The sequence below is a fragment of the Sander lucioperca genome, chromosome 3 (assembly GCF_008315115.2).
Source record: "Sander lucioperca isolate FBNREF2018 chromosome 3, SLUC_FBN_1.2, whole genome shotgun sequence".
NCBI classification, from domain to species: Eukaryota; Metazoa; Chordata; class Actinopteri; order Perciformes; family Percidae; genus Sander; species Sander lucioperca.
This window is the reverse complement of record NC_050175.1, coordinates 24,388,810-24,406,762: the sequence shown is the minus strand read 5'-3', so window position 1 is coordinate 24,406,762 and position 17,953 is coordinate 24,388,810. Positions and strand designations below refer to the sequence as shown.

Sequence of the window (17,953 nt, the reverse complement as noted above, 5' to 3'; positions counted from 1 at the left end):
AAGATTGGCCAGAAAAGTCAGAGTCAACTGTTGGTGAACTTTGTTCTCCTCTTGATCAATATTTTTGGTGGTTTTATGGTGTGTGTGTGTGTGTGTGTGTGTGTGTGTGTGTGTGTGTGTGTGTGTGTGTGTGTGGGGGGGGGGGGGGGTTAATGTTTTTTTGTTTTTTTTAAGTTTTTGGTTGCTTTTAATGAACCTAGAGGGAGCAACACACCATAAAAGCGACAAAGCAACAAAAGACTTCATCAAACCCATTATTAAAGTTCTGAAACGTTAAAAAACACTTTCACAAGCAGTAGCCTAATAACTGACATCAGACAATCATGCAAGTAGGAAATATATCATATATAAGCCTTTATGGGAGACTGGGGGAATTAAACCGACGGGCACACGAGTACCCATTTCAAGGAAACTAGACAGAAAGGCACAGTCTGGAAGCGGCTTTCCCAGTAGGGCTCAGGGTTTAAATTACAGGGGTGGGGGTGGGGAGTCTGACCCCTAATTAAAGGGATAGTTCAGATTTTTTGAGTATGAAGTAGGCTACTTATCCATAGTCAGTTTATTACCATAGACCAGGGGTCACCAACCTTTTTGAAACTGAGAGCTACTTCATGGGTACTGAGTCATACGAAGGGCTACCAGTTTGATACACTCTTCTGAAATAACAAATTTGCTCAGTTTGCCTTTAGTTATATATGATTATTAATGATTAATGATAGTCATTTATGTGAAGACACTGATCACGTTAATGATTTCTCACAATAATTATCAACAATGACTTAACAAGGTGGGAAACAGATAATATCAATATTGAATTTCCATTTTTAGAACAGGCCTGAGGGCTACTCATGTGGGCCTTGGGGGCTACCTGGTGCCCGCGGGCACTGTGTTGGTGACCCCTGCCATAGACTGTATAAATAATGGAAGTAGCAGCAGTGACGTAACCCATTAGTTTTTTTGGACTATGGAGTTTGAAAAAAAGTTTGACATTTTGGCCATCACATCTTGGTTTTTTGAAAGGCGCTGTGCTAAACTAAACGCTAGGAAGCGCAAGTTTAGTTTTTTCGATTTTCAACCAATGAAGCAAGTCATTCAGCGGAGTTTTACCAGCGGGTAAACGCGCACTTTCAAGTTTGAATTCATCTGTATGAAGTACACAGAAAATTGGCAAACTTTCCCTTAAGTTACCAGCTAACGCTAGCACTAGCTAGCCAGCTTGGTTGTCAAGGTGCTACCGAACACTGAGCGAGACATTTTTAGGTGACCAAAATGTTCCAATTAACTTTGATGAAGTGAAAACACGCAATAAGAGGGTCAACGTTTAAGACGAAAACATATGGACAGCACCCAAAAACAAGTTCACAGCTATTTTAATGTAGCCTACACAGTGCCATGGTTAGCATTGCTAAGCCTCTACCATTATTGATTTATCGTCTATTTTAAAATAAATGGGACCATGTTTACAAATGACCTGCTTTATTGAAGAAGCCCTAAAAGTAGTGATTGAGACCATAAACTCATTATGAAAAAGTTTACTGAGGTAATAAATCAAGTAAGAGGTTGGGTTATTTTCTCATTAGTCTGGATCAACAGACTTCATTTCCAGAATAACCACTGTCTGCTGGATGTCCCTCATCTTCCGCTCTCTTTGTGTTGACATTCTTAAACTCTGTTTGCTTCGTAAAACAACAACCACAACCTACGAGCTAGCAAGCTATACACTGAAAATGGCAAGTGTAGAAGATAGTAGTTGCAGTTCCACATTGTCTTCACTTTCAGGATCCGGAAGTGCCAGGTAAAATTACTGTTTTTATCAAAGAAGTCTGGTGGCATTGAAGAGAGCATGGATATGTAACAGCTTCAGTTTCCCCATTGGAAAGGGCTGTCTGACAGCAATGTAAAGCCGTGATCATTATCTAAATAAACTACACTTAAACTGATATTGTTTTTCTTAGGTGGGCCTTGGCTGAAACTTGTCACTATATCCTGACAGTAGCACACACAAACAGATAATCTGAAAAAAACATGTTCTTCTGCCACCTTTAGTGCTTCTAATGGCATTTGCAAGTTTCCACCACGCTCAAAGATTTACAACCAATCAGAGCCAGTAGTCAGAAAGTTTGTGACCAAATTGAGCCAAAACCAAGCACCACCAACCGTCTGACCAGATAGAGCAATCGTTCTCATTTTACAGTAAAACAGTACACTAAAATATGTTTCTGAAAACATTTGAGGCAAGAAATAGGCAATGTAGTAAGAACTTCTTGATTCATATTTGATCAGCGCTGCCTCGTATTACAGTTTGACCACATTTCACAAGCAGTCATTGGCATTGGGTTAGATACTTCTCGGCTCTGGTTGGTTGTTTTCCTTATGCTATTTAGAGCAGCAGGAGGAGGCAGAGGAACGTGATTTATGTATACCATCAGGTTATAGTGACAATTTGAGAAAATATGACAAGTTATTTTTATGAAAGTTACCAACTATAGCTATATATATATATTATATATTATATATAACATCCATGGCACTGTCCTCGGTGCTGAAGTAGCAGGCGTATTGGTAATTGCGATTTTGCGACTTTTTCCCACACTTCTGTCAGTTTTGTCTTGGATCAATAATATTCTTGTTAGCTAGTTGATATCACATCCTTTCAGCCTGTGCGAATTAAAACCATCTTCTCAAAAAGTCTTTCTTCCACTGCTAGACTATCTTTGCTGACTCCCTTGGATTCTCCTCAGAGGAACTCAAGCACATATGTACTATTAGCATGTTTGGAAAGTGACCTTGGGTGTCATGAAAGGCGCTTTAAATAAAATGTATTATTATTATTATCTTGCACATTTTCTAGCCCCCTGCTAAGATTGGCCAGAAAAGTCAACTGTTGGGGAATTTTGTTCTGCTCTATAATAATAATAATAATAATAATAATAATAATAATAATAATAATAATAATAATAATATTTTTTCCATATAATTTCTTTGGTTATAGGTTGAGTTGTTGGATACTTTCAACAATGCATAAATCAGACTTGCACAAGCAGTGGCCTTAATTGACATCAAAGAATTATGTAAGCATTATTTAAATATGTCATATTTGGGGGAGACTTTGGTGGACTGAACCGATGGGCACACCCATTGTCTCCAGGAAACCATGGACAAAAATGCACACACAGTCTAGAAGCAGCATTCCTAGTAGAGAGGTGCATGGAATATGCACATTTGAGATCAATAATAGGTTTTGCAAATTTTCTCAGAATTTTAAATGCTCCTGCTGCTGCTTGGATCCTAAAAAGAACAAAGATGAACCATAATAGAACAGTTTGAAACTAAAATAGATAATGTAATTATGTTAGAGAACTCTAACTTTAGGTTTAACTGTTTAAGCTAAGCAAAAGCACTCACACGCAATGAAAAATTATGCTTAGTTAAAATAATAAATAAATAAATAATTAGTATTATGTACTGTAAGCAATCAAGGCGTTTGGGTAATTTTTACTGGATGGAATTAAAATGAAGTAGATTATGTGCACAATAGTTAATAATGTAACTGTCAGTCTTTATAACAGGCAAAGACACAGGACCGCACTATTTATATTGCTCATTATGTATTTTGCTGTATATTACTCATTTAGGCAACTTCATGGGTTCGAGGGGTTACAGGCCACTTTATCTTAATTGTTAGTATGTTGCTAAACATAATAAAGTTTGAGGTAGAGAAGTATTTCTGGAAAGTATAGCTAAACATTATGTCAATGGCTACATTAATTAAGACCGCAAATAAGCTTTGAATGAAGAAGGCAAAGCACAGATTGAAATATAGAAAAAAGAAACAAGGCAATAACTTCTTAGGTCATTGGGATAGCAGTCAGAGCAGAAGATAAGCCAAGTGTCATCTGGGGTCACTGCCCAGGTGAACAGAGCCTCCCTGATATCCCAACTCCCCCCACAATATCTAAATGATCCCACACCACTGGAAAATGAGCTGAATGGGACACAATGGAAAAGTATTTTGAATAGCATTATTTTTTGTTTTTCAATATGCACAGAATTATATAAACCAGGATGAAGGAACTATTGACAATTTTCTCAATACAAGAGCAGGAAACAAATTTTCTATTATATGTATGGGAGATATGTTAATGAGTAAAACCAAAACAATGATACAACAACTTCAAAGTCTATTTTTTTTTCTTTATGATTGTCACTGTATTACATTTATTTATGTTTTCTATAATATGTTCACCTATTTTCTTGTTTAAACATTCTGTTATCTGTGTCGACACCAGTTTCAACTCCTTATATATAATGTTGCCAATCCTGCTCAGCTTCAATTCATACGAACAAAGATTTTAACAAAATGAGGAAACTGAGTGAAACACACACTTTGAAATTGTCACTGAATCCCACATCAACCACAATATTACAAAATGTACTCACAGAAATCGTAACAGACTGAAATTGTTAAAAGCGATGTATCAAATAAGATTTGATCTTTCGATTGAATGAAGTTTTTAAAAGCCTCTTTTGTTCGTCAAAATTGAATTAAATTAGGTAAATGAAAAGCAAACACGTTTTTGTGTAACCCTGTTTTGTTTTTAAGCAAATAAACTTTGACCCAGTAAGCTGCTGCAGTTTCCTTCACCTAAACATGTCAAAGGTTAGGTCATGCACTACGTTTGGAGGTTAAAGGTTAAGGCAGGCACCGCATTCCAGACTTGCATACTGGTGTAAGATTTCTTAAGCTTGTTGGCTAAAACCTGGACTCCTCCAGACAATGCAGGACTGTGTGCGGATGTTCTGAAAATGGGCATAGATTTTTAAATCTAAATCCTAAAAAATCTGTATCTTAATTTTTAAAAGTTGCCAATATATTTGACATAACCCCCTATACAGTTTCATTTTTGTCTACACATTTTGCCTATACCGTCTGTAGATGGAAGTCAAGAATAGATAGAGCTTGCAAGGATTAATCCAGGAAAATAAAATCTCATTCATGGGGTTTTAAACTATAACCAATTTGCACTTTTGGAGAACCATACTGTCCACTTTGCTGTGTGGTCGGTTCATCACGACTAACTCCTCATTAGATATGAAGTTGTTTATCCAGCCGTTCCTGCCTGCTGAGCAGCTGGTAAGCTTTTTTTTCTTAGATGCCTAAAATGGTCTCTATAGACCTCTCCCAGTCATTCAGATTTGTTAGGGCTACCTAATGAGGACATTCTTGCAAATTACTTCTTTGCTTCCTGCCAGCTCCACACACTTAAAAGCTGTTCTGGAAGCGTTACACATCTGTCAAATTTAATCAAATAATCATGTTCTCACTCTTGCATTATCTTGATAGCGGTCAGATTAATCACGACCCCAGCAACAAGAGTGTCCAGGTGGTTAATGTTGACTATATTTGGCAACATGTATTCAGAAAAAATCACAAACCACAGTTATTTGAAAAATATTTGACACAATCACGACTGCTATGCTAGGCACTCTAAAGTTTAAAACATATTTTATTTATGTTTATATTATAAGATATTCATTTGAGCTGGAAATCAACAGAAAATGGGGTAAGAGAAGCCAAGGATATACAGGTGTAACATAAGGAGTGACAAGCCGTAAACATTAAAATAATCAACGTCAAATAATGTGTTCTTATGCCCTGAGGTAAAAGTAGGCAATATGGATTGATACTTATATATTATATTCTTAAAGGTGCACTTCACCAATTTTACACATGAAGTTCAGTTTATCATGAAGAGGTCTACTTAGCCTGTGAAAACAGTTGTAAAATGTCTTCTTTGGTTCTGGAGGGAGCTTTTCAAAGTTTAAAAAAATAACCCCGATGATGTCACCAGCTTGCAAGTAAAATAAATACCTTAAAAATGACGGTATATTTCATCACCTAATACTACCATATATTACTATATTGCTTTATTTTCACACTTAAAAGCTTGCTCCTTTGGGACTGGACCAAATTACTTATCCCCAAAATTTGTCTCTAAGAACCACTACCTCTGTCAGCATTGGAGGATTTTGGAACATGTTAGCTGATACTGCAAAAAAATATGTGATTCATACTTACAACCTGGCAAGTAATTTCAGATTAAAAGCCCACAGCAGTGCAAATGGAATCATACTGCCATTTCCATCAGTTTTGTGGTTCCAAATGAATATGTTGTGCTTAGGGGAGTGGACATGCTAAGGTGTTTGTGCAGATCAGGTAGCACAGTTGCTGTCAGACTTGTTGCACAGGACATTAAAGTGGCAAGGTCATACCATACACCACATCTACAATAACAGCTGTGAAAAAATAACTGTGTGCAATACATAACAGTTTCAATGTTTGTTTTCTGTGTGCAATAAGATAATGTGAAAAATCTCAGGTGCAATAATAAAATGCGATATCTATCTAATCTATTACCCAAGTAGTCGTTTTTAATACAGTGGTTGTTTCCAGTGCACATTTACAATTATAACTTTATTTATCTTACAGCAGTTTTGTCTTTTATATTGTTCTACTTTTATATTTAATATTTATTTATATAGTTATATATTTTCTCTGTATTTTTTGTATTGTATTTCTTCTTATAATTTTTGTAGAGTTGACTCTAAGAGCAATGCACAAAAACTACCGGTACGCCCCTGTAAACATCTATTATATGATATTTTGGATCTCATTTGTATGTAAACCTACACGTATCTGCTAGACTGCTCTCTTCCCAACATAATTATATCTCCTAATACAAATGATCTAGGTTCCTGTGATCCTTTTCCTCTCTTATTAAGGATCTGTCTACATTCTTGGACAAGGAGCACATTTTTTATTTATTTCTTGCTGACCTAGTAATTGCTCATAATGTTGAGATTTATTCAAGGTCCCCTCTGCAGGTGCTAATGGCCTCTGTTCAGCTTGCCATCTTAGACTCAACACGAGCGTGGAGGCTATAAATGGCGAAGACTTTGCAGATGACTGATGCACATTTCATTTCAGAATGATCCATTTATATGCTCACATTTTCACAATCCTTATCTGCTTACTTTAATATTTGATATTTAACTGTGGGATCATTCCAATAAGTGGAATAATGCAAGGGGTCGATATGAGAGCGCATTGAAGGAAATTCTCTTTGGTGCTTTTTATTCCCAGCCAAGAACGGTGCACTTTCATTTTGGGAGAAGACACATTCACACTCATTTAGCTGAGACTGTCGCTGATGAGCACTGCACTGAGCGTAACACTGCCCTCTCTGTCATGAATGCTCTCCTGTGTTGCAATTAATTTTCCAGGCCAATTCGTGCATGTGAACAGTGTGAGATAATTGCATTCTTGACAATACATTTTTCCCCTTGGAATGTATTTTCTCTGCCTCAACTCACATCCCTGGTCAGAGCAGGCAGTGGTGAATCAAGGCCTGGGAGCAGCGTGAGTGCAAAACAGCATGGAGAGTATTTACTTTTACACAGACGAGTGTAAGGTGGATCTTGACTTGTTATTAAACACTATTTTTTAAACATCTTGAAGGAAACAAAAACCATGCCAATGCTATTCGTGGACTTTTCATCAGCTTTTAACACGATCCAGCCCCACATTCTAATTGATAAACTTATCTATAATTTTAGTTAGATTAGATTTTAACATTGTAGGCTGGATTCCTGACTTTTTAACATCCAGAACTCAGAGAGTGAGGGTTAATGGATGCACGTCTGGGGAATTGATATCATCCACTGGGTCACCCCAGGGCTGTGTCCTTTCCCCTCTCCTCTATATTCTTTGTACCGACGACTGCTGCTGCTGGGCACGAAAACAGGTCGATTTTAAAGTTCGCTGATGACTCTGTAATAGTCAGCCTCCTACATGACAGTGAAAACAGCCACGGTCCTGTAGTTGAGGAATTTTTAGATTGGTGTGACAGTGCATTCCTTCACCTACATGTGCAGAAAACTACGGACATGTTCATTGATTTTAGACAGCTACCCACTAACATCAACCAAAATACCATGATCAAGGGGTACAGACTGTAGACTCTGCTGAAACCTAAACATTTCTTGGGACTATAGTGGATCACAAACTTAAATTTACTTTCCACTCTGAAGCTTTATGCAAAAAAGGCCAGCAGCGCCTGTACTGCTGCCTGAGGAGATGGTCCAACTTTCATGTCGATAGGTCCCACATGATTCTGTTCTACAGATCTTATATTGAATCTGTCCTGACCTTCTCTCTTCTCTGATGGTTCAGTAATCTTAACATCAAGTCCGAAACTGCACTAAACAGAGTTGTGAAGATGAGCAACAAGATATTGGGAGTTCAACAGTGCACTATATGTTGAGGACGTCAGAGACGTTGACAAAAGGGGTTGGTGATGTAATGTAATGGATGCTGATGTTGTTGTTGACTACCTTGTAAGGCTGATAAGCATTTTTCCTAACCTGTGTAGGCTACTTTGACGCTGCTACCCATGCACCTTGTACTTGTATGTATTTATTTGTTCTCATACTGTAACAGTTGTGTTCCAGTTTTTACTGTTGTTCAGGCTTACTCTATTACCTACCCCCCACTCGTGACTGTGTGTATATCTCACATGTATTTATGTGTCTTTTATGTGTTTATACCTGCTGCACACCCAAGCGCCCTTCAGGGACACAAATAAAGTTGAAGTTGAAGTTGAAGTTGAAAGTTGGCACTTTTCATGGAGGTAGAGACATCCTTCTCAGCTGCTTTAGAGAGGAGTTCACGTGACTTTTAGCTTTTGTAATTACAATAATATTGGTTAATTTGCAAACAGTACAGTAAGATTGTTTGAGCACTGACATCCAAAATCTATGTAATATACACATTTTCTATCTTCACATATATGCTTTACTTGGTTGACATTGCATGAGAAGCTGGAAATAAGATCAAAACCATAATCATTGTGTGTGTATAGTTGGAATCTCTTGTTCTAAAGTCTTTAGTCCACCATGAACAGTTACTAACATCATGTGGAGCTGTTGGAGACTAATTTAGTGCTTCTGGTAGGGAGCCTGCAGGTCTGTTCAATAGTACTAAAAGGCTCATCTACACTAATGAATTTCCTTGTGACGCAAAAACTAACTGGGAGGCAGGAAGCTTTATGACACATCATCCAATATTGTTACATAAAGGGAAATTACAAGATGGCAAGAGACCAACAGCCCAGTATTTCTTCGGAGAAACTGGATGGACACTACTGAAGTCTATGAAGGTTTAGTTTATCCATGGAGAGTATGTGACGCTATTCCCATATAAAAAAGGCATTATTTTATCTAACCGTGTTTAAATTATGAAAATGAGCAGGATCAAAACATTTCTCTCTGTTAAGTTAGAAATATAATTTGTTACATAGGAAGTTAAAATCTACTTTGTGCTCTGTGCTTCAGAAATTGCCAGCAAGGTTCAATGATCATTAGATCTAATGACAAGTTGGAGACAAATTACTTCACTTTGGTATTTACCGGCACACTTCTAAATTGTTCAGCAGTGTGTAGGGCAATATTATATTGAAAGATGTGAGGGAGCAAATTCTTTGGCTGTTAGATGTTGTACTGATGAATATACAGTATGAGCCATGTGCTTGGCCTTTGACCCTCTTCCCCTTGCCACACTAAAAATGCAACTTGAGTGAGTGACTGCAACACGTTCTTTTTGTTCAGCACATTCCATGCCATCTGGCAATGTAATAAAATATGACTCACTTGTGAACATTCACTTTCTTTGTAAATGTGATGAAATCCATTTTTTGCCCGCTCTGTATGTAAGTAAAAGTAGGTACTGTACACCTATAGAACCCATGCCTCTCATTGGCCCAAGTCGTGTTCATCTTAACCACCTAAAGATGAAATAGCATCACATTAAAAATCATTTTGACTTATTTTAAGGAGGCACTGGTGAATTATGCTTAAATTCTCTGACCAATATAATTATACACCCTGTAATATCAGGAGATTTACAGTAGGTGGGTCCACATGCACATACCATATTAATTCTCAAGAACATGAGACACTGACTATGACAGTGAGTTATTTCTGTCTTATTGTTTTCCCACTTACCCTGCTTAAAGAATGACTTAACTACAAATTATGTACCAACTAATTCAAATACCTGGCAGCTTTCTGTTAATTAGACACATTGATGACCATACATTGATGTCATTTGCATACAAGCTCTTTTATTGGCTTGCTGTAAGTGAAGTAGGACTTCTGATTGGCTAGCAGTTTGAGGTAAAACATTCAACTGGCCAATAGACTACGATCAAGTGCTCACTCACTTAATACAGAAACCCACGGGGAACATATATAAAACCCTGCACTGTGGGGAATGTTCAGCAGATTCACAAGTGAGACTATCATTGAATTCTTTATTACCAAAAGATCTGCTATCTCACGGTGAGTATAGATAAAAGATTGCTTTTTCAGTTGATTGTGCAAATTGTGTTGTTTAATATCAGATGATGTGTTTGTAGTAGACTGGATAACCACCTATACTGGTGGATTTATTACTATTATACTATCTATGGTAGGCTGCAGCTAATTCTGCTAATGGACAGAGCTGCTGTTATAGCTACTGGCAAAGCGTCCAGTGTTAGTAGTATATCACCAATAACTCTTCTATCTGCCTCTGCAAGTTCAGCTGCTTTCACAGCAAGGGAGTGTAAGAGAGAGACAGGAAGAGGATTCATATAGAAGTGAATGCATGCAGTAGATGAGAAAGTCCGTACGAAAAGAATGCTGTGGGCACAGATCACACAAAATTATTTTTAAAACTTTTCCTTGCATTTGGTATTGTGTGTGTTTTCCACAGGGAATCATGATAATGCAGAAACTCTGGACTCTCCTCCTTGCCTATGCGCTGATCATTTGTCAGATGTATGTCACACAGGCAGCTCCATCCAGGTCAGAGTTGTGGCATTATTCCTAAAAGTATAAAACATATTTACCTTGTAGAAACATTGTGATTTTGTCAGACTTTTTTGATGAGTTTAAGATTATTTCTGCAGAACGCTTTTCCTCGTTTACCATAACTAAATACACTATATATATTTACATATTATAAACTCAAAATTCCAAAGATCAGTTTGCTTGCTTATGGATGTAAAAATGCCATTTAACTTCCTGTGAGCTTTTAAAAGGAACAATAACATCAGATTACATAAAGTTTGCATTGTATCCCTACTGTTGTATTTGTCTGGACAAGTTATACAGTTCTTAAACCAATGATGCTGCAAAACCAGAACTAGAGAGACCAAATCTAATCTACTGTAATGTGTATTTTCAGAACTAGTAAGGAGTCTATGTCAGATGGAATCATACTATCGAATGATGATGCCCAAAGGTTACTCCGCGCTATCAAGGAGTTCATGCAGATAACTTCAGATGAACAAGACACAGCTGATGGAAACAGGTGTGGCTTTTAAAATGTTTAGGTATCATCCAAGTATAGTTAACCGTGATTATAATAAAGTTTAAGTACTATCTATCTATCTATCTATCTATCTATCTATCTATCTATCTAAAGCCGTTACAATCAATTGCAAAATATAACACACTTTTGTTTATAAGCTCAACAGCTCCAACTTTGGTGTTTATTATTATTCAAGGTATACAGTGAAATTGATGCACATTAACTCTCAGTCATAATCACTTAATGCATGGACTGCAGTTATTCATTCATTCATTCATCCATCCATTTATTCAGTATAAAATGATGTGCCTGAAAGACAGTGTCCTTGGTCAGAAAACTGAAGAGAGCATGATATCAAATAACATGAGAGAACATGCATGATAGACATTATTACAGAAAATGAAACTTAACAATAGCATGACAACATAACAACAATATTTTGATTAACAAGAGATCTTTGTATGCCTGTTGGATCTGTTAGCATGTGTTTGAAATATTAATTTAACGCATGACTTTTTGGAAAAACATCATGCATGTAATTTTTAATATTTATCTGCATGCCATGGTTACCGTAAGCCTGTTTCTGCATGTTTGTCTTTGTCTCTAACAGCTTGGATAGAGCCATGTCTAAGCGCTGCACCGGCTTAAGCACTTGTGTGCTGGGCAAACTCTCCCAGGATATTCACAAACTACAAACCTACCCCCGCAACAACGTGGGAGCAGGGACGCCTGGAAAGAAGCAAAGTCTATCAGAGCAATATGAAAACTACGGCAACTCATACAACTAAAACTCTCAATTTTATTCTATTCTTTCTGCCTGTCTGTCTGAGTTAACATATATGCTTGTTCATCTAGCACTATCCATTCACAAGACTGCTGATGCATGTGGATCCTATTTGTCTGACTAACTTCATGGAAACACTCTTGCTTTAATTTTGGCAGACATTGGATTTTGACACTTTTGAGACTATAAAACTTAGAATTACTGTATAGCTACAAACATACTGTCACTTAGGTGGTTCTGTACATTACAATAAAAATTAGAAACAGCTAAAAACATTGCTAATATTAAATAATTGTTCTCTTCATGGTAACTATGTTTCCCCTTAAATCAAATCATCTTTTACATGGAAGCTGTTTTTTAATTCATTCAAGATTAAAAACATACATAACTCATTGAAAAAAAATGAATGGAGAAAAGGGTGAGCATGGACTACCTATAATGCACAACAATTGTCTGTATATTTTCTCATTGTGTTTATTTGGTTGTTGATGATGCTAAACAATACTGTTCAACATGTGTCTTGAGTATCATAATAATCTGTGTTTACTATCTTTTCCATTCTTACAAGTAATGCAACAGCACAGAAGCGGGCATGCAACACATCCACCTGTGTAACCCACCGCTTGGCTGACTTCCTGAGTCGGTCAGGAGGACTGGGACACAGCAACTTCATTCCCACCAACGTGGGTGCCCAGGCATTTGGCAGACGGAAGAGGCGTGGCCCTATGTGAGCACAAGAGCAGATACATGGTGTGTTAACACTCTGTACATCAGTACTATTGCTGGACTCATTGAAGCTTACACTGTAGATACAGTACAAGAGAGCAATTTGAAACAAAATCATTGTGTTTTGAAACCAAATTGAGAATTACAGTTAGTAGAAAGGCTTCTTACTTGATTTTTTTCAAACATAAAATGCACTTGTATTTGACATATTTGGTGTTACATAAGTGCAAGATAGTCTTTTACATTTTTTATATATCCATCAAGGGAAATCTCAAAATATATTAATATTAAATACGTTAACGAATATATGGCCACATGTGGAAATTGGTTCTCTGTCAATCAACCAAGTATCAACTAAAGCACCATATACGGTCCAAGTGTTGTTGCGTTTGAACTTTACAGATTTGTGAAAGGTCTTTCATTATATGTAACAATTGGAATTGTAGAATTCCTGTAATGGACATTTTAAATGTCCTGAAATGAGATATAATGGTCAATTATGCCATGTTTTTGTTAAGTATGGACATTCACAAGTTACTCTTGCTGTAATGTGGTCATTCATATACCACAAGCTGACCAAACCAGATTTGCCTACAGTGCCAAAAAGTCACTGACTCCACTGTCCTTTTTTGTGACAGCTTCAGAGTATGAATTCTATAAAAAAAAGGTATTTACTGCGAGCCATTCTGGTGGCCCAAAAGGTCTACTACGGAACTTTGATCCCCATATCTCGTACTGCCCATATTTTCTATTGCGCTCTATTGTCAATCTATGAAATAAATCCAAATGCCCCACAAATTATTTTCTGAATCTGAATCTTTTCAGAAGTTGAACTATATATATTTTTTATTTTCCTATCCTCTCTTTGGCTCTCTAGGACCAAGTGCCTCCTTTGAGTGACAAAACTGCATCATCATCTACCTGCAAACACTTGGAAGCAGGAACTTATACAGTACTCTTCACAAACATGGACTGATCTTGCTTTCAGACTACAACCAGAAAGTTGTATAAAGTATTCATTGTTAGTCTGTGCTTAAAAACAGAGAAATAACTAGCATCCTCATCAGGGAAAGGTAACTAAGAAGATCTTTTCTTTGCTAAGAGGGATGATATTTCTTCTCTGTCTTGGCTTGTGGCTCAACTGGTCTTCTGACCTGTATCTACAGTACGGTGTGTCGAACTGGAAGTCGTATACTGAACGTCTGCACTACCAACAAAACCTTCAACAACAGTGGCTGTCTTGTGTCTTGCTGTAAAACACTTCATTACATTTCATTAAAGTGCACAACGCAAGTGTGAAAATGTACTTGGAATTCTAAATATTGTAATAATCGTGAATTCAAAGCAGGAATAAATTGTATTTTAGCTACATTACGCTTTCATGTCTTACTGTGTTTTTGTTTGATTGGGTGATATAAGCTGTTAAAACCCATACTGAGCTTTCCAGCAGCAATCTATTCATTTAAAAAAGGTTCACATAATGTGCTACAGTATGAAAAACAAGGTATAACATCAAACCATGAAATTTAGGAAATTCACTTTATATGGAAATAGAGAGGACACATTGCATTCACTACACATACATAACTGGAACATTTCCAAACTTGAAGAAAGAATATTTGTGTTATATAATTCAATTGTGTGAGTTGTAAACTAGTGTTTGATATTTTTTGTTTTGAGAAACAACGGTAGGCATGTCACTGAACACATGTTCATGTGCATGTTTTATCTTTCTATACCTGGCTCATTTTTCCCTCTAGTGGTTACAATAAGTTACAACTTTTTCATTGGCTATGGAGCCTCTCTCAAGAGCAAGAGTCTTGAATGTGGGGTAGCTTCTCCTGCAGCATCACAACATGTTTCCTTGTAAAGTGTGTATGTTGTTTCAGTAAAAATCTATTTAAAATGTTTCAATGTACTTTCTAAAGCTTCTTACTCACCTAAAAGTAAAAAGGCTTGTTTTGTGTATTAGTTCACAAAAGGTCCATAGTGCCCCATGCAACAGCAATATGATTGGCTCTATTAGCAGATTAGCCAATAAAGATGACACTTGGACACACCTCATGGAACCATGTAGACCAAAGTACTTTTAGTTGCCTAAGCTAAACCATACCTTAACCATTTATACTTTTATTTCTTGTCATGATACAATATTTCCTCATTTTTTTAACCAAACAGAGGCGTTTGCCTTACCTTAACCATACTACTTTTTTTTACATGTTCGAAATAATACACATTTATTCATACTATCTCATTTTCATAAATGGCATTTACACATTGTTATAAAATGTATAAAAAATCTTATTGTAATAAATCGCCGCAGAACCAGAGATTCGTCTTCCTTGTGAAACCCTGCTGACTACATTACCCATAATGCACGCTGTCTATTGCTCCAATTAACGAAATAAAGCTCTGCTCTCTTCCAGTTTGTGGCGAAGAAAACAATATATTTGGAAATACAGTGGTTTTGCCTAAACGCCTTTTCATAGTGGTGATAAGTTAGAAATGGGTTAAAAAAAATGCGGTCAAATCCCTCTAAAGTCTAAGTGGCTAGCAAAGAAACATCGGCAAAATAACAACCAACACCTGATGCTAAAAGGACGTTAGCCACTATGACCGAACAGTTAAGCTAGCTAACGTTACCATCATTAAGTTGGGGCTAGTGCTAAATTGGCAACTTTGGTAGAGAGAAACATACTTCCTTGGACAAGGAAAAAAAGAGACTTGCCGTAGTTTCCAAAGGTGGCAACTATGGATGCAAAGTTTGCCTAACCCAAGTATTCTTAATATTGAACACACAAAGATTGACTATCAGAATAATTGCGCACTTTTACAGTCACAGTAACATTAACGATAAGGAGCGCAGAGGTTACCCAGAAGATGCCGAAGAAGGACAAAATAACCTGACCTGAGGGAGTGACGTTTCAACTCAAAGTAAGTAATTGTTTTTTACACATTGCATTACTATTGTTGAAGTTAAAAAAAGTTAAAACATTGGTGATGTTTTAGAGCAATATACTTTTAGGTCAAAAATGTAACTTATTTAATTATTTAACTTATTCATGTGAGAGTGAGTGAGACTGAAACTGAGCTGAAAATGATTGTTTCAATGCTTAGCCTAATCAGCATTCGACTGCCTCACCCCAACCCTAGCTTCTAAAGAATTGAATAAGTCACGTCTGTTATTTAGCATAAAGGTAGAAGCTCAAGGAGACCTATTGTTTAATCAACTTTGAGAGCCATCCCCTGTTGGGCCAGACAAAATTAATGAAGTATTCCTGTAGTTTGGAAACAATTGACACTGACTTGGTAAGATCCTGTGGCCACGAGACATATGGATTAGGAACACCTTTTCCCTTGAAGACATCTGACCAATACGGAGGGATTTAATTTGAGGAACCACCCTCAGCTCCTTAGGATAAATTTGGAAACTTCACAATGGTTAAGGACTGTTTGAATGTGTGCATGTTTGGCAGTCCACTGCTGGCATTGTTTTATTGATGTATTGTTTTGTATTGTTTGGACTGCAAAATTGTGACACCACAAGGAAGCATGCTTGCAGTCCACTGCTGGCAGTGTAACATTTGTTTTTGTCATGTCGTTTTCACCATGTTGTTTATTAAACCTTTTGTTTAACTTTCAATTGGATCCTAGCCTTCTCCTTCGTCCTCAGAAATCAAACGAACACGTCGTCTCTTTTAGATTTCTTAACACTATGCTGTGAACATGAACATACTGAAAATTAGCGTTGTTGTTTTTGTTCTTGCTGGTGTGTGTGCCTGTGTGGGTGGCATTTGTAACATATTTGACATGGTTTATCAATAGATTTAACATGGTAGGTGTTTTTTTATGTTGAGCTCAAAAGGCCAATGGCAGCTCATCATGTTCACCTTGGCCTGCCTGTAAAAGCTGACACTGCTCTCTTTCTTCAACTGGCATCCACACTGCTTCTTTTCATTTTGCACTTTCAACTGTTTGACAGCACACACTTCACACACCACTGCTTTGCTGGCATTTCTGATGTTGCTGATGATTTCCATACAAACTTCTTTATTTTAGATCAAGTTAATGATTTTTGATAAATCAAATACTTTGTCACATTCTCTAAGCCAGTTTGTGACACTACCGGTTGGGGTAGTATTAGTTTTTTTTAATGTTTCATCCATGCATTCATCAACCATTTTGTTATTCCGTGAGTCTCTTTGTAAATGTTGGGTTAGTAGCCTATACAACAGCCATTAAAATGGCTATTGCAAGGAGGGGGTGTTTCTGTCCTTATTGGCCAAAACAATATTAAAATATATGCCTACTGCAATGTCTTTTTTTCAAGATAAAATCCACTTACTTTATCACAGTAGTTACTGAAATGCATATCGTTTAAGAAACTGAAAAAACTAGCCTGGCATAGCCAGAATAATTAGCAAATGCGTATTAAGGCATGGTCACACATGCGTGAATGCAGGTGAGTGATCATCACCTGCAAAGGTGATACAGGCTGGTTAGACACAGCAATGATCAACGTCTCCGATTTCGCTGGTCAAAGTTCCCCAAAGTTGAACTTCCATGATGCAAATTTGATTTTGCACTGGAAGTGAATTTCGTATTTGCCCCTTTGCTCGCATAGAGTGTAAGTAAACGGGATGTGGATAATTGCCAATGTTAATTTTGTGCATGTAAGACCCTGTCCATAGCCTAGAACCTCTGTTCATTTTTGATGACAGTGGGAGGTCCCGTTTCCAAGGTGCGTTATCAACATTGACATATATATAATGGACCAACAGATCCCGTTGCTCTGGACGGAGACCAGTGAAGGATATTAGAAGCACTTTTCCAGGGATGGCTGAGCGTTATTGCGCAGCTTCCAACTGAGAGAGACGACGTAAATGTGCCGTGAGCAACGTGTCTGAAAGTTGTAAGTCTTCTGGTAGCTGTGCCAAGACAAATCTCAATCATTCTGAATATTGCAGAGACGGAGAGCGTAGGTATATGTAAGGAGATAACATAGGCACAGGCTAATTATTGCTAACTAA

The 17,953-nt window shown here is 37.1% G+C and overlaps 1 protein-coding gene and 1 long non-coding RNA gene across 3 annotated transcripts in view; both read left to right on the top strand.

Annotated features, from left to right (window-relative positions):
• The first annotated feature begins 10,258 nt into the window (after nt 1-10,258).
• On the top strand, nt 10,259-13,823 carry calca (calcitonin/calcitonin-related polypeptide, alpha). 2 transcript variants are annotated; one of them, XM_031276633.2, is made up of 5 exons: nt 10,259-10,398; nt 10,814-10,905; nt 11,288-11,413; nt 12,766-12,947; nt 13,801-13,823. In XM_031276633.2, exons 2-4 carry the CDS (start codon nt 10,820-10,822, stop codon nt 12,926-12,928), a joined length of 375 nt encoding a protein of 124 aa, XP_031132493.1. In that variant the 5' UTR covers nt 10,259-10,398; nt 10,814-10,819; the 3' UTR covers nt 12,929-12,947; nt 13,801-13,823. The 2 variants fall into 2 exon arrangements, with proteins under 2 accessions (XP_031132493.1, XP_031132492.1); XM_031276632.2 differs by lacking the exons at nt 12,766-12,947; nt 13,801-13,823 and adding an exon at nt 12,024-12,546.
• A 1,496-nt stretch (nt 13,824-15,319) lies between these two features.
• The window catches only part of LOC116067708, a 29,001-nt gene continuing 26,367 nt past the window's right edge, over nt 15,320-17,953 (top strand). Inside the window, exon 1 of the long non-coding RNA XR_004109295.2 lies at nt 15,320-15,857. This is a non-coding gene — a long non-coding RNA (uncharacterized LOC116067708). The remainder of the gene's footprint in view (nt 15,858-17,953) is intronic.

Bases quoted from the DNA above. Each gene is read 5' to 3' on its own strand.
- calca (XM_031276632.2), top strand. From the start codon at position 10,820: ATGATAATGCAGAAACTCTGGACTCTCCTCCTTGCCTATGCGCTGATC. The intron at 10,906-11,287 runs GTCAGAGTTGTG...GTGTATTTTCAG, and splicing joins ACACAGGCAGCTCCATCCAG to AACTAGTAAGGAGTCTATGT. The intron at 11,414-12,023 runs GTGTGGCTTTTA...TGTCTCTAACAG, and splicing joins GACACAGCTGATGGAAACAG to CTTGGATAGAGCCATGTCTA.